Source organism: Rhagoletis pomonella, unplaced genomic scaffold (genome assembly GCF_013731165.1).
Source record: "Rhagoletis pomonella isolate Grant_MI unplaced genomic scaffold, Rhpom_1.0 Rhpom_scaffold_00003, whole genome shotgun sequence".
Lineage (NCBI taxonomy): Eukaryota > Metazoa > Arthropoda > Insecta > Diptera > Tephritidae > Rhagoletis > Rhagoletis pomonella.
The window spans coordinates 67723089-67742818 of NW_023458557.1; the positions used below are offsets into that span (position 1 = coordinate 67723089).

Sequence of the window (19730 nt, forward strand, 5' to 3'; positions counted from 1 at the left end):
ATCTCATGTCACTTTTATGAGATTCGAAAATTGCTGAAAATTTGCAATAAAAACTGTTATTGCATTTTTTAAACAATGTACCATTTTTGTTTTTTTCGCAAACAGCTTATTTCGACAACTTATTTTCTAGGCTTTCCAACGATATATAATTTGTATTGGGCATGGCAAAAGGACTACAAGTTTTTCATCATAGAACGCACTCGGGTCCGCCTTGCATTTTTGTCGGCAATAACACAAGTTCACATAAATGAAAAAATTGTCCGACCAGCTACATTTTTAAATGCATTCTAATGTAAAATTTTACGAAATTAGAATAGACGAAGATTACATACAAATTATATATCAATGGAAAGCCGTTGAAAGCCGTTAGAAAATAAGCTGTCGAAAAAGCTATTTGCGAAAAAAAAACAACATGGTACATTGTTTAAAAAATGCAATAACAAAAAAAAATTAGCAAATAATTATAGTTTCCCACAAAAAGCACGGAAAAGGTTCTAATACTAGGTCAGCAATTCTCGATTCTCTATCATAAGTATGACATGAGATAAAAATTTTAAGAAAACTTGTGACTAAGAAAGAGGGCTGAAACAACAAAAAACCGCGGTAAAAAAAATCTTTTACACATTAGTTACCAGTAGCCATAGCAAAAACGTGGTGGAGTTTGAACAAAATGCTGCCATAATATGTTTTCCCCCATATCAGGTCAAAAACTGAAAAGAAAATTTATAATTATGTAGGCTTCTTTGCTTCAAAGTTTTTATGCCAGCCAATGATAATACCAAAAAAAAAATATATATATATAAATATGAGTGATATTATATATATAAAGGGTGAACACACCAAAACTGCGACACTTTGGGAAGCTTATAACTTACCCAAAAAGATTTCAATATTTTGAAATTCAAATACCATAAGCTGACCATGACCTTAGTTGGACGTAGAAGAAATTTCATTTGAATCTGATTCCTAGTTGAGTTAAAAATGGCAACCGAGTTAGAAACGAGACAAACCATTTTGCACGAGTTTATAAATGATCTGGCCTTAAGTACACGTAAAATTGCTAAAATTAAGGATTGCACTATTCGACAGTTTGCAGGATTTTAATCGGTACAAATAAGGCCTGGCAGTTACGAAAAAACCAGGGAGCGGGGGTTAGCATGGTCAAAGTGATAAAAACAGTGCTCGGAAGGTCCTCAGTGCGTTTTCGCGAGATCCGGAGGTTTTGTCGCGTTATGTTGCAAAATCCGCACGGAGATCCCAGTTTTTCGTACAAAAGGTAAATCGGAAAGCTTCATTGAGATGTTCTACAGCTCAAACAGTGCCAGACCGATGAATTCTAAATTAAAAAATACAACTGCATTGTTATGGACTACGAAACCTCCTGCTTTTAAAAATTCAAAATATATTGCAGGTCAAGATTTTTATACTGCTGCAAGTCGTCAAAATGCCCCTGAAAGTTGTAAGCTGAAAATTAAGTCCAAATTTGCAAAAAAACAACATGGTTTGGCAAGCTATTTGTTCCTGTGGCCGTAAGAGTAGCCCTTTTTTCCCATCCGGGACAATGAATGATCAAGTTTATCGGGATGAGTAGGCCTCAAAAGGCGTCTTCTGTCATTTATCAACAAATAAGGTAGTAGGCCACTGTTCTAGGCGGAAATGGCAAGCTGCCACTATGCCAAGGACACATTGCCGTGGTATAATGCAAATAACATCAATTTTGTACCTCACGACTGCAATCCAACCAATAGCCCAGAGCTACATCCTATTGGGAAATATTGGTCAATTGTCAAAGGAATCTTGAAGAAAACAGGTGAAACAGTGAAAAATATTGAAGAGTGCAAAACAAAGTAGTTGTGCGCATCGCGTAAAGTCGATGATGCAGTCGTGCAGAACATGATGGCGCGTGTGCGATGAAAATACCGATCACTTTCATATGGAGCAAATAATAACTAATATTTTAACTTTTTAATAACACCTAAACTTCCAAGTTATATAATACAAAAAAAAAATAATTTCAAAGCCTTCCAGTTTGTTTCTGGTAGTAATCTCTAAGTGTCGCAGTTTTGGTGTGTTCACCCTTCATATATATTATATAAATTAGACTGCATCACCAAAAAAAGTTGCGGTTTTTCCGCCGGAATTACAAAATTTATTATATTTTAAGACGTCCACCAAAATATTTCGGAAAAATATTAAGATTTAAGTGAGCTGGACCGATTTGAAAATACCTCCAAAAATGTAGTTTTTTATGAATAAAAATAGTTTCTTAAAGAACTTTTTGAAAAAAGTCCCCTCAGATGACAAAACAGATTAAACTTAAAAAATCTGCATAAAAATATTTAAAAATCTTTTAAACGGAATCGTAAGAATGAGATTTTTGATGCTGTTTTTTACTTTTGTCAAAGATTGATTTACGAAAAACTTGAATAACTGGGCCAAAACTATTCTGATTTAGACTTATGGGATCTCAGTTGAAAGGTATTTTCACACTGTTTTTATTTCTGTCAAAAAAAAAGTCATTCGTGTCCCAATATTTCTTTTTTTCAACTACCAACACATCTTAATTCAACTCTGAATGACGTTCCTTCATTCTTTCTCTTTCATCCTTTGAATGAGTTTATTAGCAAATAGATAAAAAGGTAGAGAAAATACCTTTCTAATGACACCTCCTAAGTCTAAATCGGAGGAGTTTAGGTTCCGCTATTCAAGTTTTTGTTATACCAATCTTTAAAAAAAGTTAAAAAACAGCATCAAAAATTTCATCATTACGATTCCGTTCAAAATTTAAAAAATTTTTTTTTAAATATTTTTCTGCAAATTTTTTAAGCTTAAGCCATTTTGTCATTTGAGGGGATTTTTTCAAAAAAAAATCTTTAAGAAACTATTTTTATTCATAAGAAACTCCATTTTTGGAGGTATTTTCAAATCGGTCCAGCTCACTTAAATCTTAATATTTTTCCGAAATATTTTGGTGGACGTCTTAAAATATAATAGATTTTATAATTCCAATGGAAAAATAGTAGCGATTTTTTTTGTATGGGGAGTGATGCAGTCTAATATATATATATGAGTGATATTTAGTGAACGTCGGAAAATGTATCTATACCGATCGTGTTCGAATATTTTTGGGGGCAAAAAACGCGAGTACGATATTCTGGGTAATTAGATTTTTTACTAAATGAGATGAAAGAAACATCAACACTGAATCAATCAAAACATTTTATTTTGTCTGATGAAACAACACTATTCACTATGGTCCCAATGCCTGTTTTTCTGGCCAAAGCAAATTACGAATAGATACATAAGTAGATGATTTAAACAAATCGGAGTTTTATATTTATTGGCATATGATTTTCCACACTTAAAAAAAGGAACAGTCCAGCGCCTTCATCTTGGCCTGCAGGCTGTATCGGAGATACAGCCGCTAAATTTAAACGTAGAATACGTGGTATGGGTAAGAGCATATCCAAGTCAAAAACGAAAGCACACACTAAGAAAAAATATCGATAACAAAAGCGATAGTAATATCGATAGCAAATTCGATAAAAACATCGATAAAAATCGATGAAAATATCGATATCAAAATCAATAATAATATCGATAGCAAAATCGATCACAAAATCTATAAAAATATCGATAATAAAATAGATAAAAATATCGAAAACAAAATCGATAACTAAATCGATTACAAAATGGATAACAAAATCGATTACAAAATCTATCAAAAAATCAATTACAAAATCACTTAACAAATTCGATTACAAAGTCAATAACAAATCGATAACAAGATCGATAAAAACATCAATAACAAAACCGATAACAATATCGATAGCGAAATCGATAAAAATATCGATAATAAAACCGATAAAAATATCGATAACAAAAGTGATAACAATATCGATAGCAAAATCGATAAAAATATCAGTAACAAAACCGAAAAAATATGGATGACAAAATCGATAAAAGTTTCGACAACAAAATCGATAAATATATCGATAACAAAATCGATAATAATATCGATAACAAAATCGATAACAAAATCGATAACAAAATCGATACAAAATATCGATCATTGTATCGATAAGTTCCGAATATATTTATAGCAATATCGTTAGCACAATTAATAAAAATATCGATAACAAAACCTATAAAAATATCGATGACAAAATCGATTAAAATATCGACAACAAAATCTATATAGATTTCGATAATCAAATCGATAGCAAAATCGGTAACAAAACCGATAAAAAAATCAATAAAAATTTCGTTAACAAAATCGATAACAAAGTTGATAATAAAATCGATAACGAAATCCATAAAAATATCGATAACATGGATAAAAAATATCAATAACAAAATCGATATCGATAGCAAAATCAGTAACAAAATCGATAGCAAAATGAATAAAAATATCGATAATAAAACCGATAAAAATATCGATAAAAAACCGATAAAAAATCGATAACAAAATCGATAAAAATATCGACAATAATATCGATTACAAAATTAATATCGAAATCGATAACAAAATCGATAAAACAATCGACAACAAAATCGATAACAAAATCGACAAAAATATCGATCATTATATCGATAAGTTCTGAAAATATTGATGCAAAATCAGTAACAATATGGATAACAAAATCGATAAAAATATCGATAACGAAGGCGATAATAATATCGATAGCAAAATCGTTAACAAAATTAATAAAAATATCGATAAAAATGTTAATGACAAAATCGATCAAAATATCGACAACAAAGTCAATATCGATAACAAATTCGATAGCAAGATCAATAATAAAAACGATAAAAATATCGATAATAAAGTCAATGACAAAATCGATAACAATATCGATAACAAAAAAGCGATAAAAATATCGATTATTATATCGATAGGTTCCGAAAATCTCGACAGCAAAATCAATAACAATATCGATAAAAATTTCGATAACAAAATCGATAAAAATATCGATAACAAAACCGACAAAATATCGATTATTATATCGATAAGTCCCGAGAATCCCGAAAATCTCTAAAATCCCCAAACACTTACCAGATGGAGTCTCTGTGCCTCTATCTATATCCTTTTCTCTACACCTACCATTATTTAAATCTTTGTTCCTCTATCTTCATCTTTACTTTTATCGGTATCCTCATCCTCATCTTTTCCTTTATATTTATCTTTGTTTTCATTTTTTTGTTTATCATATTTTTCATATACATATTCCCCTTCGTTTTTGCCCTTATATAAGTAAAGTGATAAATTTAACTTGGTCTTCATTTTTGCCTTTATCTTTACGCAACTTCGTTTTTATACCCGAGCGCACTTGTGCACAAGGGTATATTAATTTTGTTCACATAACGGTTGTTTGTAACAGCCAAAACGAATCGAGATAGATATAGACAAATGTATACATAAATGATCAGGATGAAAAAAGAAATCGATTAAGCCATGTCTGTCTGTCCGTCCGTCTGTCCGTCTGTCCGTCCGTCCGTGTACACGATAACTCGAGCAAAAATTGAGATATCTCAACGAAATTTGGTATGTAGGTTTCCCTTAATCCAAGGTAAGTTGGTATTGAAAATGGGCGAAATCGCCCACGCCCACTTCCCATATAACGGTAATTTCCAGAAATACGAAAACTGCGATATTTTAGTAACTACTGAAGATAATTCACTCAAAATTGATATTTACAATAATTTTTAGACGAAAAATAAGAATATTATACATTTTTGGAAAATGGGCGTAGCCACGCCCACTTATGGTTACATGTGTATATCTTGGTAACCGCTGCACCAATTTCTTCCAAACTTGGCACAGTTGTTGGCCTTGGTACAGCATAAAAAATCGCCGAAACTTTTTAAAATGTGGTCATTGCCCACATCCCATATAACGGTAATTTAGAGAAATACAAAATCTTCGATAAATCAGTAAATATTGAAGCTAATTTATTCAAAATTGATGCTTGCAACAATTCTTTACCAAGAAATACGTTTATGGTAAAATTTTGGAAAATGGGCGTGGCACCGCCCACTTATGATCACATATATGTATCTCGGTAACCGTTCTACCAATTTGCACCATACTGGTGTGGTTATTGTGCTTGCCACATAAAAGGAAAACGTTGAAAATTTTTGAAATCGGACTAAAATTACGGCTGCTTTTCATATAACGGTAAATTTCAGAAATGCTTGAAACTTCAATATTTCGAAATTGAAGGAGGCTAATTTACTCAAAATTGATACACTCCGGATTACCATCTAGCGGAAGGTGGTCGGAAAGGTGAAAAAACATATATTTAATACTTGCGCCGGGTATTTAATGTTCGGCTCCGCCCGAACTTAGACTTTCTTACTTGTTGTTTTTATATTTACCTTTGCCTTTATCCTTTTCTTTATCTATGTACGTACTCACCTTTACTTTTATTCTTGGATTGGTCTTTCTAAGTGTTGTTTCTCTTCAAAAAGTTTTCGCGTATTATGCATACTTGTGTTCATACATATATGTGTGTACATAAATAATATGTATAGACATACTTACATAGATTACTAAAAAATCCACATTACCTGCTATCAACATATGTACGTATGTATGTATTTGCATATGTACATACGCTGCGATTTGGTTGTAAATATTGCGCCTTCTGTTTATTAAAAGCCGAAATACATATGTACTTGCGCAGACATACATACTTTTTGTCTCCTTCCCTGACTTCCAACGCATGCACGTGTTTGCAAAACAATGACGAAGTGATTTTGTATGGGAAATCATTTATGCCCATATATTTGAATCAAATAAACATACTTAGAAGATATCAACCAATACTTCCCATATACCAAACGAAAGGAAAACTCTTGACTTTTTGATTAAAGAAAACAAAAACAAAATCATTTGAGCGGTTTTCAATCGTTTTGGTAATAAAAAACATTTGCAAATTTTGTCATTAATTTTTTGCCTTAAAATGCTCAATATTTGTTGAATTTATATAAAATCTGTACACGATAATATTTCTATTGCTCCAAAGAATCTATATCCCGAAAATTAAAGTTATATCTGCAAATCATAAGCTGCTGGAGCACTTTAAAGGCTCAAAATTGACCCCAAAATAGGGCAATATTTACCGTTGTTTCTAGGACAGACGTCGAATCGGTTACTTACAGAAATGTATCTGTCAATAGGTTTGGAATTTTATCTTTGAAATGCCACACTTTTCTTTGAAATCGCTTCATTAGTTCTCGTGCAATAAGCGTTTTCGTGAAGCTCTAAAAATTACAACTACAACATTTCAGCATAGCCTCCATATCTTAGGGTAAGACGTATTCTACGTCAAAATATATATATATTTCAATCCTTGACGACCGAGAGGTCTAAAGCGGTCTCTTTTTAACTTTATAAAGTGTAGTTTTTTTAAATATTCGTATGAAAGAATAACAAAATGACACTCAGTTATATACTCCATTTAAAAAGTGGCAATTTTTGAAAAATGTTTCCAAATTATGCCAATTTCAATTTAAAGTCCAAAAAGCCTTAATTTGGTTAAAAGAAGCAACATTAGCATCAACAAAGTTGTAAACAGCCGTTTGTTTCCTATCTTTCTTGATTTCTCCCCTCCAAACGATAAATAGTTCTTAGCTGACACTATCACAACACAAAATATGGTGGCATTAGATGCAATACTTATATTCCAAAATTTCCTAAGCTTATGTTAAATTAACATTTAAGAAAATTCTAATAATTATTAGGTAGCTAAGAAAAATTAGATATTATACCCAAAGAAAAGCAATATCTTGTTAGCACACATCTTTACTATCTACTCACTCGTAGCTTTCGTCTCAATACCAGCGTTTTTTAAGAATGAGTTCTAATATTTTGATAAGAGCACTTAAAATTTACGCTTTATAATTCACACTCATTTGAATTTTCAATTGTACAAAAATAAGTAGACTTTGACCACTGAATGTTACTACACGGCTTTTTATAAAAACAAAGTTATCCCTCCCATGTTTTAAAATGGTGTTAACTAGGGATGTCAATCCCGGGTCTTTTTGAGGTCCCGAATATCCCGGGATTAGTCGATTTAAATCCCGGGATTGCTGGAAACAATTTTTTTGTTAGCCAATTAAATTTTTATTACAAATATCCCGTCTCAAGGGCAAAACAAGCATTTTTTGCAACATTGGTTGCGCTCAGTGATCGGACTTCTACCACATTGTGGTAGATCTGCCACTTTTTTGTGCATCTACCACACAAGGTCTGAAATCTACCACATATTCGCGTTTTTGAGTAGTTTTATTTTTGATAGACATAGTTTTCTTATTTTTAAGAGCAAAAATGGTCCAACACTAAATACTTACAGCAAAGCGGAATGGAAGGATAAAATATATAATATATATATCATAGCAAGTTTTCTCAGTAATAAATTTTTCGAGAGGAAACGTGGTTTTATTGTGTTGAATTGCAAAATATATGATTTGTAAAAAGAATTAATTGCGAAAATGTTAAAAAACGGCGATTTTTGTGCAAGTATTAGCAAATGTCAGTGCATCTAAAGTTTCTACGGCGTTGTTTACTTTTACTTGAGAATTGTCAAAACCGCCGAATCCCAAGTAGAGGTTTCTGGAAAGTGTCACATTTGTATTAGCTACATCGTGATGTGGTAGAAAGAAAACCTAGCCGCACTCCGCAAGGTTGCAGAAATTTCTCAAAATATGTTTGAAAAATATCTTGATATAAAGCAGTTCCTTTACACTGTCAAGGAAAAAATTGCAAAAACTCAACGCAATTTTTAGCAAATTCAATCTTGTACTTTATTATACTAAAATTAGATCTTTTTTTTGTAGATTCTAATTAAAATGTTTGCAATTTTGGTGAAACCTTGCAGAATTTTTAAATTTTTGTACAAAGTTTGATCCAGAACCCGAGATCTACCACATTTCTTTGAAATCTACCACATTTTTTTCTAGATTCTACCACACAAATTTTTTTTGAAGTCCGATCACTGGTTGCGCTTTACGCGTTTGCAACACCGTTTTAATAAAACTGCCGGAATTTCGGGACAATCCCGGGATCGACAAAACCCCGAAAATTGACATCCCTAGTGTTAACACATGTAAAAAATTAGTTTTGGTCACAAAAATGGGCATTGGGACATGTGGTTGCATACGGAAAACACGGTGGAGTGCAATAAGGTCTGCAGAAATAACGCCCATGGGCTTTATTTCCTTAAAAAAAAAAAAATAAAGCCCGCGGGCGTTATTGCCTTTTCGAAAAAGTAATTAAGCGCGCGGGCTTTACTGCCTTTTGCCGGTGCGCATTATTTCCCTTTCAATATGGCAATAACGCCCGCGGGCTTCATTTCCTAAAAAGTGAAATAAAGCCCGCGGGCGTTATTTCCTCTTTATTGTGGCTCTTGTCTCAATTTTAAAATATGTACATTCAAAACTCCCTGTTCGAAATAAAAGCTAACTAAGATGATAACATTGAACTCAATATTTATTTTCCTTTATTATACGAAGAAATTTAAATTAACAAATTTCAATGCATATATTTAATACATATGTATGTATGTATGTATGTACATGTGTATGAGAATTAAATAATTCAAAGTTTCAGCAACAAAAAAAGGTACATGAAAAAGTAAAAAGTTAAATAAATACTTTCGTGGATTGTCGAATAATTTGACGGCAAATTGGACATAAAATGCTTGAATTGCCATTTAGACGCCTGCTGTGCTCTGCAAAGCAATATGTGCAAAGTTTAAAATGATTGGCCGAGCTTCCCCTCCGATTGGCGGTGTGTGCCTTGATGTCACACAAACCACTCGACCACGACTGATTTATATTATTCTACCCTTTACTAATTTTTGTTGTTCGCGAAAATTTTCGTGCGTCATCCACATCACCACAGTATTTCAGCGGCGTGGTTCAGTGTTGCCACAAAAAAAATTACCAAATTCCTCAAAAACAAACGAAAAATCCTCAAAATCCGAACAAATTACTTAAAATTTTCTTATTACAGATATGAGTATTGTGTACTGCATACTATTTACAGGTACTTAGTATACAAATTAATTTCATTCTCCAATTTAATTGGTATATTTGTTCTGGCGGTTCAAACAAAGTATTACCGTTATTTTTTATGTCTTGGTTTGTATATAATATTGATGCAACTATATTAGTGCTCAATCTGGTCCTCAAGTCAGTCCTACACATTTTTAAAGTACTAAATATACTTTACTAAAGCATTAGAAAAGGGCTATATTAGTAATGCAGATATATATTTTTTTAATTGGGAAACTTATATGAACCTGAAGAATCTTTTAATTCAAAAGCTTTTCTCATAATTTTCTGGATCTAATGAGGAATCAATATGAATATCCTTATGATCGAACAATGCGTGTTCTCTCCATTCGTTATTATCGATAACATTTAAAATATTTAGCAGCAAATGCAGATGTGCTTAAGAGCGAAAGACACCACACAAGCGGCTTGACAAACCAAGCGAATTATTCCTTTCCTTAAAGCTATTTATCTTGTGTATGGGGGTTTTTGAAGGTTTGACAGGCCGTAAGCCGTTTGAGGAAAATGTAAAAAAAAATTAAAATTTTTTGATATTCTGGCCGCCATGTTTACATTTGATCAAACCGCTTACGTTGTGTATGATAAAATCATCTAATTCGCAACGGAATGAGGACGCGAGAGAGAAAAATCGAAGAAAACCAAACCCTTTTACATTTTGAACCGGAAGAAAACTAAAATTCTTTGTTTGAACGATTCATGTTTGCATGGTGCATGGCGAAATAGAAAAATTAGGTTTGAAGAATGTTTGACAAGCCACTTGCATTTCGCTCTTTAAATATATTGGGAGAAAATTCCTCAAAATAAAAATCCTCAAAAAATACTCAAGAAATACTCAAGCGAACCCGAAATTCCTCACAATTTGAGGAATTACCTACAAAGTGGCAACACTGGCGTGGGTACACAAAGAACCCCAACTCATCATCGTACATTCATATAGTGCATTTAAATCATATATGTGATACTTCTATATTGCTAGCATGATGCAATAATGAAAGGTGTTATACGTTGGCAACTTCTCGCTCTAATCCGCCATCTTGAACTACCTTAGGAGAAACTGTGTTGTTTCTTTGCTAATTTCACTGAACATTTCCCAAAATATTAGAAAAAAAATTCTAAACAAGCTACATTGATTCAATTTTCGTTGTTCGTTTTGTTCTTATTCGCTGACATTTGTTTTCCAATTGCGTGAAATTTGGTAAGTATTGTAATAAAACCGAATTATTTTACAAATAAATTATAATTTTGCATTTATTAGGTCATTTCCTTAGTGTTTTCCTGGCCGATCTGTGCTGGTATTGTAATTAGGAGCTAATACACGTAAGTTACAACATATTATTTTGACTTCATTGATGAACCATTCCATTTGCAGCATTCTCTGGTGAACTGCAGCTGCGGCCGAATTTGATTGTGTGCATCACCCTGCAGATATTTTGAAGTAAGTTGGAACCAGCTCTTAGTTATTTCAAAACCTAATGAACCATTTATTCGCAGATTTTGTGGACGTTTCTGCTGTGCTGCGTTCCTGCTCCGCCTGTGTATTGCTCCGCCCGTGTCGCTGTTGCGCCTTTGCATTAGTGTGTGCGTTGTGCTTTAGACACGTTGAAGTAAGTTGAAACCAGGTTTTTGTGTGTTAAAAACCTAAAAAGCCATTTATTTGCAGATTGTTTGTATGCTTCTGCTGTGCTGCGTTCCTGCTTCACCCGTGTATTAGATTGCTGCGTTCCTGTTAATATACACATCGTCGTTTAAAGCATGATAAAAGCATAGTAAGGTAAAACCGTTCTCTCATTGTGTCGGCCATGATTTTTTTTTTGAAGTTTGCCAACATTTTAAAATCGTATAAAATTGAGAGTAAAAAAAAGGAATTGTTCAAAGTTGTTGTTGTTTGAGATTGAAAATGAGAATGTGTGTGTGAGTTTGTGTGTAAAATTTTAAAATTAAATTGCTTGCAAACGTCAGGAATTTGAAAAATTCTTCTCAGCGGTTCTACCTTCCTATTTTTTTATCATGGTTTAAAGTACGAAACCGCGTAACTGACATTTGCTGCTAAAAATTGGATTTGCTCACACAAGTTCTGGGCTCAATCCTTATCATATACTAGCCAAAAATGCGATTGCTTTTTAAAAAAAGATAACCATTTTGAAATATGAGTGTTTTTACTCTCTAGAAAATAATTTATGCAACCTCGCATTATCTTGATACACGGTTTTGTACTTTAAACGACGATATGTAGATGTATGTATATATCACATATATTGACTTAGATATGTATAGACAATTAATGATGTGTACATAATTTTTTTTATGTTGAAACTAGATATGTATATAGTATGTTATTATTATTATTCGGGTCGAAAAAGTCCTATCTCAAATGGAAATACTTTGAAAATGTGCTGAGATAGGGCGTCTTTGGATCGCCAGCTGAGATAGGGTGTTTTTGAACCGAGTTCTGAGATAGGGCATTTTTCAATCAAATTCTAAAATAGGGCGTTGTAAAGTTTTCTGATATCGAGTGTTTTCGACCTGGCTGCCGAGATAGGTCGATATTCCACTCAGCCATCGATATATAGTCGCATTTTTCGGTATATGGAAGACGATTAAACACGATTTGTTTTTATATCGATTCTAAAAAATCAACGGTAATTTTTAGCCACTTCAAACTTGCATATAATAAGACTAAAATTGAAGGGCCTATAAAACTGAGTGCTCAAAAAAATTCTAACACTTCTGAGAAAAAAGTGTGAATTTTGGGTGAAAATTTGTTGTATTTTTTGTAGTTTTTTTACGAAGTTTTAAAATTGGGTTTATATGGGGTTTGTTAGAAATTGAGCTTTATTTTTATTGCAAATTCTTAGAAATAAATTAACATGAGAGGGAAATAATATCACTTTGAAATAGGGTTGCTATTGATATGACCGATACTGTATGTATATAATAAATTTTGTACAATTAAAAAACAAAGTGGATTTACTAAAATGAACACAACGTATTAATTATAAATTCTGAAATATATTGTTAATTTCAAAAACAAATAAATAAAACATTAAAAAGCTTGCTGTATGACTCGAACTTGGATGTACGTGAACTTGGGTAATGTATAATTGTTTATATGATTCCTCAAAGTATCCCTTATATAACACTGTGGAACACAAAAAAAACCTTAGTGCGAATATATCAAGTTTGATAGCTGTTGGCCATACCAATAATGCCTCATACTCAGATTTCCTAGATCAATTCGTGTTCTCCGAGAAAAAAAAATTTCACGATCCAAAAATCTGAAAAATCTATTTTCTCCAAATTTTGAACATTTATCGTTTTTGGCCTATATTTTGTGGCAAATACCATACAAAGCAAATATAGGCCAAAAAACGAAGAATTTTCAAAATTTTGAGAAAAGAATTTGACCGCTTACTCAGATTTTTGAACCGTGAAATTTTTTTTCTCGAGAACACGAATTGATCTAGTAAAACTGAGTATGAGGCATTATTAGTATGGTCAACATCTATCAAACCTGATATATGCGCACAAGAAGCCCATTTGAAAGAGGGGGACAAAATATCACACGTAAATGAATTCCTCTATTTGGCCTGTACAATATAAGGGAAACATTTCAAATTCATAAGGGATAATTTTCTTAGTGATACGGCTTATATAAGGAATTATATATGCCTTACTGTTCTAGCTGGGTATTCATCAGCCCAAAAATGTTAAGCATATTATCATATTCCTGTGAATAAAAAAACGCCTAATTTTATTATTTTAATTATCTACAACTTTATGAGACTACCAAGCCATATAGTATATACCTATTCAGATAATCGGAACGCTGTTGAGAAGGCATAAAATTTAGTACTTTTTCAACTAAAAGGCCTTTTTTCTTCCCGTTTTTCTTGTACTTCCAAAATACAATATTGACCTAAGGTAGTTCGCTTTCGAGCTGTCACAACGTTCAACACCTTTCATTATTGCATCATGGTAGAAGTATACGTGTACCCACCCAACAAGCAAAATAAACTTAAAGAAAGTTTTTTTTTTAAGTTTTCAATTATAAACATTAAGCTTACAAAAAGTTGATTTTTTGTTTATAAAACGCTTGAAAGTAAGCGTAATATAATCGAAAAGGAACAGTGGTTATAAGCGTAGAAATATAAACTTGTAATAAATGTTCAAAAGAAAGCTTTTTATAAGCGTAAAAGTGTAAACTTATAATAAAGGTTCAAAAAAAGTTGTTTATAAGCGTATGAATATAAACTTACTAAAAATTTTCAAAGGACAGCTTTTTATAAAAATTTTTATAACCCTTTATTTAAAGATATTTCATTAAAAACTCATACATAGATTGCTTAACATCTAGAAACTAAACGAAAATATAAATAGGGAAAATTAAAAAAATTAAACATAAAAAAGTTAATTATTACATCTTGTTGCGTGCTTTCAATTATATGCAGTTATTGGAAAATTGGAAAAACGGCATCGATGCTGCTACATATTCCGCTTCATCGCCGCCATTCTCATTGATGAACTTTTCTGAAAAAAATTTAATACATTTTTAGTTGAATGTTAAACTAAGAAAGAATAAGGAGAACTCATCATTTGAAGACTCGAATGCTCCACCGATTAGCGCAGTGGATCCTGGATTGGATTTTTTTTACCGCATCGGTTTTATTTAATTTTTTCTTTTAATAATATATTTAAAAAAATGTAAACACGTCACTTAAGGCGCTGGCCCAATGCAGGCTTGCTTTGCGCGCCTTGCTGACTTCAATTTGCTTTGATTTACTTTAAAAACTTGCTTGGCCGAATGGTGGCTTGGAACGCTGTCAAAGTAACCAGCTGTCTGGTTGAAAAGTCAATGTCTGTTCCCTTAACGTTAATAATCATTTCCTAGAAAACTCTAAAAAATTTATCAAAAACTTTCAGATTTATTTTTACATTAATGCGAAATAATGTTTGTATTTAAAAGAAATGATAATAATGATACATACATATCTATATCTACATTTACTAAAAAAACTATAACTTAAAAAAGCGATTTACTTGAAGAAAAGAGCCATAAAAAGTTTTTTCCTCTCGTGTAAAATTTGTAAAAGTGGGCTTTGCAACTTTTTACTATAAGATAACGATATGTTAAAAGTAAATATGGAAACAATGAATCAATTTTATTTCATTTCGAATTACCTGCATTTTCTGTGACTATTTTGAATTAAGTAAGCAAATTTTTGTTTGAATTTATGTATTTTGAAAGGAACATAACTCTTTGTCAAAAGCCTACAAAACGTTTTCAAATAAAACATTTGACTATTTCAAACATTGAGGCGCTTAAAGCAAGTGAAGAAAAGCTGTCATTTGGCCAGCCTTTATACGTTTTAGTATATTCCAAATAATTTTTGACACTTCTCGCAGCGAAGTAGGCAAAGCAAGCCTGCATTGGGCCAGCACCTTTACGATTGAAAAAATGTTATATTTACTACTTCATGTCGTTGGCATTTGCATTTCATTTATAAGTTTAAGTTATTTATAAACATTCGCTCTCAAAACTTATTAAAGGTTTATTTGAAAATACGTTTAATAAGCTTAATATTAAAAATGCTTATTTAACGCTCATTATAGCAAACTTACTTTAAGTTATTTTTAAAAACATTTACTGAAATGCTTGTTGGGTATATTTGTAAACTACTACATAGAATGAAGCATGATAAAAACATTACAAGGTAAATTCATTCTCTCAATTCGTCGGCCATGATTTTTTTCTGACGTTTGCCAACATTTTAAAATCATATAAAATTGAAAATAAAAAAATTAAATTCTTCACAATTGTTGTTGTTTGAGATTGAAAATGAGAATGTGTGTGTGAGTTTGAGTTTTGATATTAAAATTATATTGTTGGCAAACGTCAGACTGCCTCTCAATGCCATATCATAGCAGGTGCGGTTCAGAGAATTAAACAAACAAACAAAAATTGTACGGTCCCATGTTTCCTTCAAACCGCAGTTAACGCAAACGAATTTTGTTCAAAATTAAATTTTGATGCATAAACGCTCTTAGACTGTCTTTGCACCTGTGCGGAGTTGACTTGACAACTTGAAGAACGCATGGAACGGGCCATAATTCGAAATTTTTTGCAGCGAATATGATGTGTATTTACTGCTATCACCGCTAAAAGTGTAAATAAATTCTCGACATACACCCTAAGTTCAAACATACGCCACAAAATAAAATTAAATGAGCAATTTCTCATTTTCGGGGCGCTTCGGAATCGAAGCATTATACTTTGCGCCTATTTTCTTACTCTGCATCGGCATTTCGGCAAAAATTTGCTTTCATTTTCTAGTTACTCTCTGTCAGATTTTTGTTCAACTAGACTCTAGGTCCTAGAGTATTTCTGCTTCAAGAAGTAAGTTTTGAAAAAAACAAATTCTACATTTTTTGCGGTTAGGGCTCGATATGTCGACTTTCTTCGAAGCTCTTCGTTTTTTCGATATCCGAAAAATTGGAAAATAGGAGGTGATTTTCCTAACTAATGGCGTTTTCTTTTCTACCGAAAAATGTTGCCTTCTCAGTGGCCTCTACGCATAAATACTAAGGAGAGGGCATTGAAAAGGCAACAGTTTTTGTAGAAAAGAAATCGCCATAAGACAAAACTTATTTCCACATGAAGCTGTGTGGCATATGATAGTTGACCGAATCCAATAAAGCACGCTATTCGTTTCTGTTCTTTGCTTATTGACGCCAACTGATGCCACTGGTCCTTCTGTAACTGGTACCTTTATCCTCTGCCACCACAACGGCTGCCGTGTTTCTCATAAAAATATTTTATTTTTTGTTAATTTTTCATGTGAACTATTTTTCAATAAGAATTGGTTAAACCGCTCCTGAATTTTGAAAAGTCAAAATGTCAGTTTCAGTATATTCTCTTATCGGATCTCTCTTTCTTTTTTGAATATATCGAGACTCTCATGTTGTGGAATGTACTTTGAATTTACTAGCAATATAGAAGTACTACATATATGATTTAAATAATGTAAGTATATAAACAAAAAAATTTTCCGGCGTTATGACGAGGGGGGGTTGGGGGGAAAGCGAGCCTGTTGGCGCTCAACCGCGGCGGTTCGCGTTGGCGTCATGGCGAGGACGTCCGCGTTTGCGCGCCACTTCTGAAAAACCTAAGATGCTGAGAACAAATATGTGCATCGCATGAAGGCTAAACAAACAGTAACAATTTTCCCTTAGTTTCCAATAATTCGCTTATCAGTTATTGGCAAAAATACCGTTCGATTTTATGCGTATACTGCAGAAGGGAATTTAACGCAGAACTACACTGTATGCAAAAATAGAGAGCAATTCGTTTAAAATACGTTCGATTTTATGCAAATGTATGCCTGTATACATAACTGGAATGTTTCTGTAAAATAAAGCCAGAGAAAATACTACTACGGGCTTTATTTCCTTTTTATGAAATAAATCAATCGGGCGTTATTTCCTTTTCTTTGGGAAATAAAGCCCGCAGCCATTATTGCTCTTTCGTAAAGGAAATAAAGCTATTTCCCCTTCAAAAAGGAAATAACGCCTATGGGCTTTATTTCCCTTTTTTTTGCGTAATAAAGCCCATGGGCGTTATTTCCGCGGGCCTTATTGCACTCCACCGGAAAACAAAAACCGAAATTTTGTTCCGTTGTCGACATTTGATTTTACAACCAACAAAACAAGAAAGAAAGTTACTAAATTCAACCAGATATTGCCAAGCTTATATTATGTGCAGAACGTATATGTACATAATATGTATATCCGAAGGCACCGGCTCGCTATTAGATACCATCAGTTCAAAATACCATTACAAGCTTTTCAGAGAATCAGCGCTTTTCATGCTTTCAGCGCTCGGTTTATCTATAATTTTATGTCGGCAAGAACGCCGAAGCCACAACACCATGAAAAATTGGTAGGGATTACAAGCTCATTGTGGCCGAAGAATCGAATTTATCTTATGGCACGTTGTGTTACATGTACATGTGTTGCATTTGGATATAGTACATGTACACCTCCATCTGCATAAGGCTCTGGCCACAAAACAACTGAGGGAATCTGATCATTCACAGTGTTCTGGATAGGTTTTATTGCATTTTGCGTTTTGGCGATTTGCCACCGATATCATCTGGCTTGGCACCGTTGGACGTTTTTACGAGACTAGACATTAGTTTAGATATCACAATGAGGTGTACATTGCGACCTTATGATCTATGCTGCACTCTCCTCTTCACAGCACCTCTTCTAAGCCTAGATCATTCAGAAATTTTAACATCGGCTTCAAGGATAGGGAGTGCAAGTGTTTAAACTGTGGGCACATCCAGCCTAGACTTCTCTCACGTCTTCTACAGACTGCATCACACCCGGTGAGAATGCGTAGTGGTGCCTCGCTTGTCAAGTTGCAGGATCGTCAAAGATTATTTGACCATATCCCCAACTTATGTAGATCTTCTTAGTCTGCAGTGTCCTGTAAGGATACCTGTTTGAATTGTAAGCCTCCATTTTAGGAGGTTAATTAAGCTTTGGAATCTCTGCTTGTTAAACCCTTCCAGTGAACTCTTTACCTCACGGATTCTTCTTGAACTATGCCAATTTATATCCCTAAGAGTGTTCCACTCTGTACTGAGCTCGGAGCTTCTCTAGTGAGACAGTGCGCCGCCTTTACCCTAAATTCGTCTGTGGCCAGAAACCAGCTAACTTGATGTTATTGTGTCTGCCAAGGGAGTTGAGAGCCATGAGTAGTGATAGAACTTTTTAGAAAAGTATCGATACTAATACTCACATAGAATACTCTAAAAAAGAATCGATGCCTGTACTCATATTTGCAAAAAAGTATCGATAATACTCGTACTTCCAAGTATTCTCAAATCAAACGAAAAAAGTAAACAAAAATCAGATTGCTTTGTTTTTTCACCTGTTCCTATTTTTTAAATTTATAGTAAATGCTTGTTATAGTTTTTATCTGATCTATGACAACCCGAATGTTGTGTCTATATATTCCGAGTAAATTCCACTTCTAGCCTTCTCATCAGCTCCCATGCCAGGGAATATATTTTGAAACTCATGTATATCTTTTTATTAATATTTACAGACCATTCTTTACGAATACATATTAAATATAATATCCAAAAAAGAAGATAGAGGAAAAGGATTAATAACAGATTACACCTGTTTACGAAAAGTGAGTTTCCAGATGAACCATTTAAGTAGTTGAAAATTTTTACTCATAATATGAACTCGTAGATTTGGACACATCCTAAAGTATTGGAAGACGCTTGGAAAAATGCAACAGCTGTAAGTAAAGTTTTCAAAACAAAAAAGAGCAGTAATTGATAAGCTGTAACCGTTTTTCAGCAAAAGCACAAAAAAGACCCGCGGAAAAACCCAGCCGTAAATTCTGACGACGATCAACCGGACGATGTTTACGATAGTCAAACTGGTGTAATATCTGTAACGAATGACTGGTGGCGTAGCTTACTAGCAGAAAAAGACTTGGAGACTATATTACCTAGTAATAAGCTACGTACAATGTTCGAAATACTACGAATGTGTGAAGAAAAAGGGGAAAAATGGTTGGTTTGCAGTCAATTGTTTTATATTCATTACAGACTATTTAATTTAAATAT

The 19730-nt window shown here is 33.0% G+C and overlaps 1 protein-coding gene across 3 annotated transcripts in view; it reads left to right on the forward strand.

Moving 5' to 3' along the window:
• Window positions 1-19730, forward strand: part of LOC118735397 (transcriptional regulator ATRX-like) — a 101676-nt gene that overhangs the window by 32905 nt on the left and 49041 nt on the right. For all 3 annotated transcript variants that reach the window (XM_036465118.1, XM_036465120.1, XM_036465119.1), the window contains 3 exons: window positions 19196-19285; window positions 19348-19398; window positions 19459-19676. In XM_036465118.1, coding sequence (XP_036321011.1) covers window positions 19196-19285; window positions 19348-19398; window positions 19459-19676 — 359 coding nt within the window. The remainder of the gene's footprint in view (window positions 1-19195; window positions 19286-19347; window positions 19399-19458; window positions 19677-19730) is intronic.